The sequence below is a fragment of the Chaetura pelagica genome, unplaced genomic scaffold, assembly GCF_000747805.2.
Source record: "Chaetura pelagica isolate M959 unplaced genomic scaffold, ChaPel_1.0 scaffold69, whole genome shotgun sequence".
In the NCBI taxonomy this organism is placed as follows: Eukaryota; Metazoa; Chordata; class Aves; order Apodiformes; family Apodidae; genus Chaetura; species Chaetura pelagica.
The window spans coordinates 2,796,003-2,802,822 of record NW_009970724.1 but is presented as its reverse complement, the minus strand read 5'-3'; the positions used below and the strand labels follow the sequence as shown (position 1 = coordinate 2,802,822).

Below are 6,820 nucleotides of genomic sequence, written 5' to 3'. Positions count from 1 at the left end.
TTCCGCCAGCCCCCACCCGCTTGTCCGGCCCTGCCCTTCCCTGCCTGCCCCATATCATGGCCTCCTTGGTTTCTCAGGGGTTGTTTTTCTTCCTACTCCAGCCTCCCAGCGTGCCGGTAGCCACAAGGGCAGGACGTGCCTCCTATCTGATAGGAGCAGCCTCTCTTGGCACTGCGGCTGGTGGTGGAGGGGCCACAGCAACAGTGGTTTTGGGCACGGGGAAGTGCTGGTGATGGGGTGGGGGGAGCCTCCAGCCAGGCTTCCTGAGCTGCACAGCCACCACTTCCCAGATAAAGGTATTGCCCAGAGGAGCCGCAGGAGCTCTCAGGGCACTGGGAAGAGCAGAGCACAGCACGCTCAGCCCCCGCACATGGGGTGTGGGATGGCAGCCTGTCTGCACCGGGGCTGGCAGCTGCCCCTGCTCCCTGCCATCCTGCTCAGCCTCCACAGCCACCCATCGGCCCCCGAGCAGGTGACACCCCAAGGTAAGTCCTTGAGACTATTTTATCTGCCAAAAGATGGGCTGGAGGAAAGCTGTCATGCTGGGCACAGGCAACGAGCACCCTACAGCAGCCAGAATCTGCAGGACTGAGGAGGAGACATTCCAGGAGAGTGGGTAGGGTGTGTTCAACGTGGGTGATGGAGCCCCGTTTTCACCCATGGGACACCCTGGATTACCTGGAGCAAAGGGATGTCCCTGGCCTTTGCGGGCAGGGCCTGGTTGTCCCCAGGTGCCCCTTTGGGATGGCAGGCTGCAGCTCCCAGCTGCACAGGTGGTAGGGGAGTTCCCTGCTCATCAAAAGCTCTTGGAGTTACCATGACAAGGGTCTGAGCAAAATTCAAGCTAACATCTGCTAGCACAGCTCTGCACTGCAGATAATGCTGTGGCACTGCTGGGCTAATCCAAATGCTCCTGAACCATCGTTGTCATGACCTTACTGCCCCACCAAGCATCTTTGGCTCAGCCAGTAGCTGGCCCAAGTCTGGCTCAACTTTCTCCAACTTTCCAACTTTCTCCAGTTTCAGGCACTCTTTGAGGCCCTCCTTAGCCTTTTAACACTTTCTGTAACACCGTAAGAAACATTAACTGAACAAATCCTGTCAATCTCCTGGTGGTATCTTCAGCCCTGCCCCAGGTCTCTGGCCGCGGCAGGCTCAGGAGCATGTTTCGAGTCACCCACCATGGGGGCAGTGGGAGGAAGGATGTCCTCCTTCTGCCCACAGCCTCTGCATCATCCTGTGCCCCAAGCTGCTGCCCAAGTGCAGCTGATGTGGGCTGCAGAGCTGTGTGGCCACTCTTCCTAGGAAATGGCGTGCACTCTGCAAAGATGCTCTGGTAACCCCCAGGAGCAGCTTGGCCTCCCACCAATGCCATGTGTCCCTGTGGCACTGGGCTATTGGGACCTGGACACTCAGTCCCCTGGTGCTGGGGGCTAGGGGGGTCATGGAGCTGGCATGAGGACTGGGGAGGGGGCAATGGGGAGCAAACAGGGAAGAGGAGCAGGGGGCTGTGGTCTGTGAGGAGGGGATGTGGTCTGGGGGTGGAATGCAGCACAGGGCTGGGAAAAGAGGAACAGGGCAAGGGAATGGACAGGTTGAGCACAGAGGTGCCAAGAAGGTGGCAAGGACATTTAGGGACTATCCCTTATTTTTCATCCAGGAAGGGCTCAACTGGCAGCACAGAGGGTGCATCACAGAGAACAGATGCACTCAGCACATGGAGCAGGGCCAGGCAGAGGCAGTGAACTTGTTGTTGGGTCCTTCAGCTGGGAACAGCCCCTGGGCAAGGGGGCACATCCCAGGAGGAAGAGGAGGAAGAAGGGCTGGAGCAGGTCTTGGGGCAGAGGTAGTGGGAGAGAAGGAGGTACTACAGCAGCCCTGCTCATCAAAAGCTCTTGGAGTTACCATGACAAGGGTCTGAGCAAAATTCAAGCTAACATCTGCTAGCACAGCTCTGCACTGCAGATAATGCTGTGGCACTGCTGGGCTAATCCAAATGCTCCTGAACCATCGTTGTCATGACCTTACTGCCCCACCAAGCATCTTTGGCTCAGCCAGTAGCTGGCCCAAGTCTGGCTCAACTTTCTCCAACTTTCCAACTTTCTCCAGTTTCAGGCACTCTTTGAGGCCCTCCTTAGCCTTTTAACACTTTCTGTAACACCGTAAGAAACATTAACTGAACAAATCCTGTCAATCTCCTGGTGGTATCTTCAGCCCTGCCCCAGGTCTCTGGCCACGGCAGGCTCAGGAGCATGTTTCGAGTCACCCACCATGGGGGCAGTGGGAGGAAGGATGTCCTCCTTCTGCCCACAGCCTCTGCATCATCCTGTGCCCCAAGCTGCTGCCCAAGTGCAGCTGATGTGGGCTGCAGAGCTGTGTGGCCACTCTTCCTAGGAAATGGCGTGCACTCTGCAAAGATGCTCTGGTAACCCCCAGGAGCAGCTTGGCCTCCCACCAATGCCATGTGTCCCTGTGGCACTGGGCTATTGGGACCTGGACACTCAGTCCCCTGGTGCTGGGGGCTAGGGGGGTCATGGAGCTGGCATGAGGACTGGGGAGGGGGCAATGGGGAGCAAACAGGGAAGAGGAGCAGGGGGCTGTGGTCTGTGAGGAGGGGATGTGGTCTGGGGGTGGAATGCAGCACAGGGCTGGGAAAAGAGGAACAGGGCAAGGGAATGGACAGGTTGAGCACAGAGGTGCCAAGAAGGTGGCAAGGACATTTAGGGACTATCCCTTATTTTTCATCCAGGAAGGGCTCAACTGGCAGCACAGAGGGTGCATCACAGAGAACAGATGCACTCAGCACATGGAGCAGGGCCAGGCAGAGGCAGTGAACTTGTTGTTGGGTCCTTCAGCTGGGAACAGCCCCTGGGCAAGGGGGCACATCCCAGGAGGAAGAGGAGGAAGAAGGGCTGGAGCAGGTCTTGGGGCAGAGGTAGTGGGAGAGAAGGAGGTACTACAGCAGTGTTGGGGGCAGCAAGGCCACCTCTGTTCTTCACACATCTGCATCTTGAGACTGTCCCCTTTTCTCTGACAGCTGGGACAGGCATCTATGTGACAGCAAAGCCACCAATGCTTGGGATGGCGATCCTGCCAGGTGTGATGCTTCAGCTCATCCCTGCAATGAGAGGGGAGAGCAGCTTGCTAAGCGGGGCAGAGAAACCCACAGCCCCACAAGAAGTTCAGAGGCTGGGGTGGGAGTATTCCCCCCTGCTCAGGACCTCACACCCCATGCCAGCCCCAAGGCCCTTTCCCTCTCCCCGGGGCACTGCTCCTCCTTATCTCACTTCCGCGCACTTTCCTGCATGAGCAGGGCAGGGGGTGCTTCCCCCTGATGGCAGGGCCAGGCCCTGAGCCCCCCTCTGACCACAGGGTTATTTTGGGATGTTTATTTGTCCCAAAGGACCCCGAGTGCTGAGGAGGGGGGAGCAGTGAGGCCAGTTGGTGGGGAGCTGTGCTGCCAGCCAGGACCCAAGTGTGAGCTAGCAGCTGGCACGGGTGCTGCATCCCTCCCCACCACTCCAAGCTGGCAGGGGGCATCTGTGCCATATCCTTGTCCACATTGTCCTGGGCATCTGCACAGACTGGCCTATGGGGCAAGCCAGCCAGTGGGAATGTGGCAAGGGGACAGAGGTGGGATAAACAGGTTTGTGTCCAGGGGATCCTTCATGACCACATTCTTCCCAGATGCTGCACTGCTGGCTGGGGTGCCTGAGGACATTCTCTGCTTCTCCCGCTCCTTTGAGGACCTCACCTGCTTCTGGGATGAGGAGGATGCAGTGAGTGGGACATGCCACTTCTACTACTGGTACAGCAGGTAGGAAGTGGTGGGGACACATCCAAGCCTCCCCCTTTCCTGCACAGAGGGCAGCACAAAGTGCTGCAGCTCTCCATGCCATCCCAGTGGCCTCCGCTGAAAGGAGAGTTACTGTGGAGCCCACAGGAGCTACCTAGCAGCCACTACACACCCTGCAGGAGGGCTGGGACCATGGCTGCATCTCAGTCGCATGGAGGTGGTGCCTTAGAGGGGGTGGGGGCACAGAGAAGGAGTTGGTGACACCAAGATGTCAGTGCCTTGCTCCAGGTTCCCTCTCCTCCAGCCTGGCACTGGGCAGGAGGCATGGGGTGCTGCAGGACCCCACTCTCCATTCCTCAGGGATGTGCCCACAGCATGCACAGTTTCCACGTGGCACCAGGGGGCCAGCAGGACTCGGCACGTTTGCGTCTTCCCCAGCCAGGATGTGCGGCTCTTCACCCAACTCCACCTCCATGTCCTGGATGCCACCACCAACCAGACCAAGTACTTGCGGGAACTCAGTGTGGATGCAGTGGGTGAGTCCCTCCCACTGGGTCATACCCCTGCAACACCAGGACTGTCCCCAGACCTGGGTCCCCTGCCCTTCAACCCACTACTGGCAGCTGGCAGCACGCTGCATGCCGGGCATAGAGGCAGTCCTGGGGAACAGCTGGATGACCAGGGTGTGCCCAGCCAGGGGCTGCTGCAGAAAGACAAATGTCCCTACTCATTCCTCACAGGTCTCATTGCCCCCCCGGCAAACATCACAGCCCGCTGGGCAGGGGCGGGGGGGTGTGCCGCGCCTGTGGGTTGCGGGCCGCCCGCCACTCGCCGACTACATGAACTTCTTCCTCTACAAGGTACGGTGCTGCCCTGCTGGCTCCTCAGAGATGCCCTGCAGCACCACGCTGGATCCCAGTGGGCTGCGCCCCGGGGATCCCTCCAGCCTTCTGGCCATCAGCACTCACATGCCCACGGCTGGGGCAGCTGCCATCTCCCCAGGAGTGGAGCAGGTACAGAGAAGGGCCAGGGATGGGCAGGGGGATTAGGGGGCCTGCAGCTACTTCCCATCTTGGCCCTTCTCCTGCAGGGTCTGGTCCAGGCCAACACCTGGGTGGTCCTCAGGGACCTGCAGCCAGGTGTGAGGTACCACATCCAAGTACGCAGCAAGCCCGATGGCACCTCTTTGGATGGTGTCTGGGGGCCCTGGTCACAGGCAGTGTCTGCAGAGACACCCCGCTCCTCCGGTGAGTGGCCATCCCCACCACCAGGGTGCTGGCTGGCACAGCAGGGAGGCACCTACACCTGGGACTGTGAGGGGTGGGGGTCTTGGGGTAGGCACGGTACAGCAAATGGGTTTTTGGGGCTCCTGGGGTAAGCAGCCCCCTCTCTGCCCGGGCTCTCGCCTGCCCAGGAGACATCGGGCTGAGCTGCAGCACCCCTGACCTGCAGCACGTGCGCTGTGAGTGGAGCTGGGAAGCCACAGAGCCAGGCAGCTCCCACCAGCTCTTCTACCGGCCACCTCCGAGTGGGGCCAGCCTGAGGTAAGGGGCATGAGTACATGGCTGTCAGGCAGAAGGGTGGCACATCCCAGTGACAACCAGCCCTGCTCAGTATCCCACAACGAACTCTGTGCCCTGCTCTGTTCTACCCACCCCGCATCAACCTCAGACCTCCCCACTACCACTCCTGGCCACACTGCCCCTCTGATTACGGGCAGTGCTGGCTTTCCTGGGCAGGAGGAGCAAGGCAGCACTGGCTATGGGGTCTGGGTGGCCCCAGAGCAGGGCTGGCAACAAGGTGAGGGGACGGCTGACTGGCTCCCCACTCCTTGCACAGGAAAGATGAATGGCAGCAGTGCGAGGAAGTGAGTGAGGGGGTTCAGGGCACCCACACCTGCACCTTCCAGCCCAGGGCTGGCAGCGCCATCTCCGTCCTGGTAAACATCACCCAACCTCATGTGCCACCCACTCTCAGCTACTTCAAGGAACCCTTCTGGCTGCACCAGGCCGGTGAGCCCCCAGCACCACTGTAGCCCTTGCCTTTGTCCATGCCTAGCTGGCAGGGGACACAACATCCCATGTCTTGGTCCAATGCTGCAACATATTCCCATCCCAAACAGTGCTCACAGATGCCCCACAGCTGGTGCAGGCAACAGTGTCACAGGGCCAGCTGAGCCTGCAGTGGCTGCCACCCCTGGAGGTGCTGGCGGAACAGCTGGACTACCAGGTCCGTTACGCTGTGGAAAACAGCAATGAGTGGAAGGTAACACATGGCCAGGGCTCCTGCAAGCAGTTCTGCCCACCTGCACTGTCTGCACACGGCCCTTGTAGGGTCAGGCAGGATTGTCCCACACCCCAGTGCTGCCCCTCGCAGCCATCATCTCCAGCTAAGCTCTGCTCTGCAGGTCTTGCAAGTCCCTCGGGCAGCCAGGAAAGAAGTCCTGGACCTACAGCCAGGCGCCCGCTACCACGCCCAGGTGCGGGCTCAGCCCAGCGGACCGTGGTACCAGGGCAGCTGGAGCACCTGGTCCAAACCTGTTGTGGTTGATGCCATGGCCAGTGCAGGTAAGGGACAGGGCAGGAGCAGAGGCTGCAGCCAGAGGAGCCACACGGCCGAAGGCAGGAGACCAAGGGCGCTGGGAGTGGGATGGGGAGCGCCAGGCAGAGGGTGACCGAGCTAAGAAGGGTTCGCTGGAGGTGGGTCTGGGGACGGCTCCAGTCCCCGCACTGCTCCTTCGACACAGGCTGGGTCATCCCGAGCATCACGGTGGTGCCGCTGCTCTGCGCAGGGCTGCTCCTGGGGCTGCGCTGCACCTTCCCCTCCCTCTACAGGTAAGGGCTACACCTGGGGCAGGTGGGGGGGAGGGCAAAATCAGGCCTGGGCACCCCGGGAGCGGGACTTGCCTTCGACACCCCTTCCCCTCGCCCAGCAACGTGAAGCAGAAGCTCTGGCCGCCCGTCCCCGACCTGCACCGCGCACTGGGCGGCTTCCTCCGCGACAGCGGCAAGCACGGCCAGGTGA

General features: G+C 60.5%; 1 protein-coding gene across 1 annotated transcript in view; it reads left to right on the top strand.

Annotated features, from left to right (window-relative positions):
* Positions 1 to 370: 370 nt before the first annotated feature.
* LOC104396820 overlaps positions 371 to 6,820 on the top strand; it is a 12,081-nt gene continuing 5,631 nt past the window's right edge. The window contains 12 exon segments of the mRNA XM_010006716.1: positions 371 to 485; positions 3,688 to 3,808; positions 4,157 to 4,332; positions 4,537 to 4,595; positions 4,597 to 4,809; positions 4,887 to 5,043; positions 5,211 to 5,340; positions 5,636 to 5,808; positions 5,919 to 6,061; positions 6,204 to 6,417; positions 6,543 to 6,630; positions 6,729 to 6,816. Of these exon segments, the coding sequence (XP_010005018.1) occupies positions 371 to 485; positions 3,688 to 3,808; positions 4,157 to 4,332; positions 4,537 to 4,595; positions 4,597 to 4,809; positions 4,887 to 5,043; positions 5,211 to 5,340; positions 5,636 to 5,808; positions 5,919 to 6,061; positions 6,204 to 6,417; positions 6,543 to 6,630; positions 6,729 to 6,816 (1,677 nt within the window).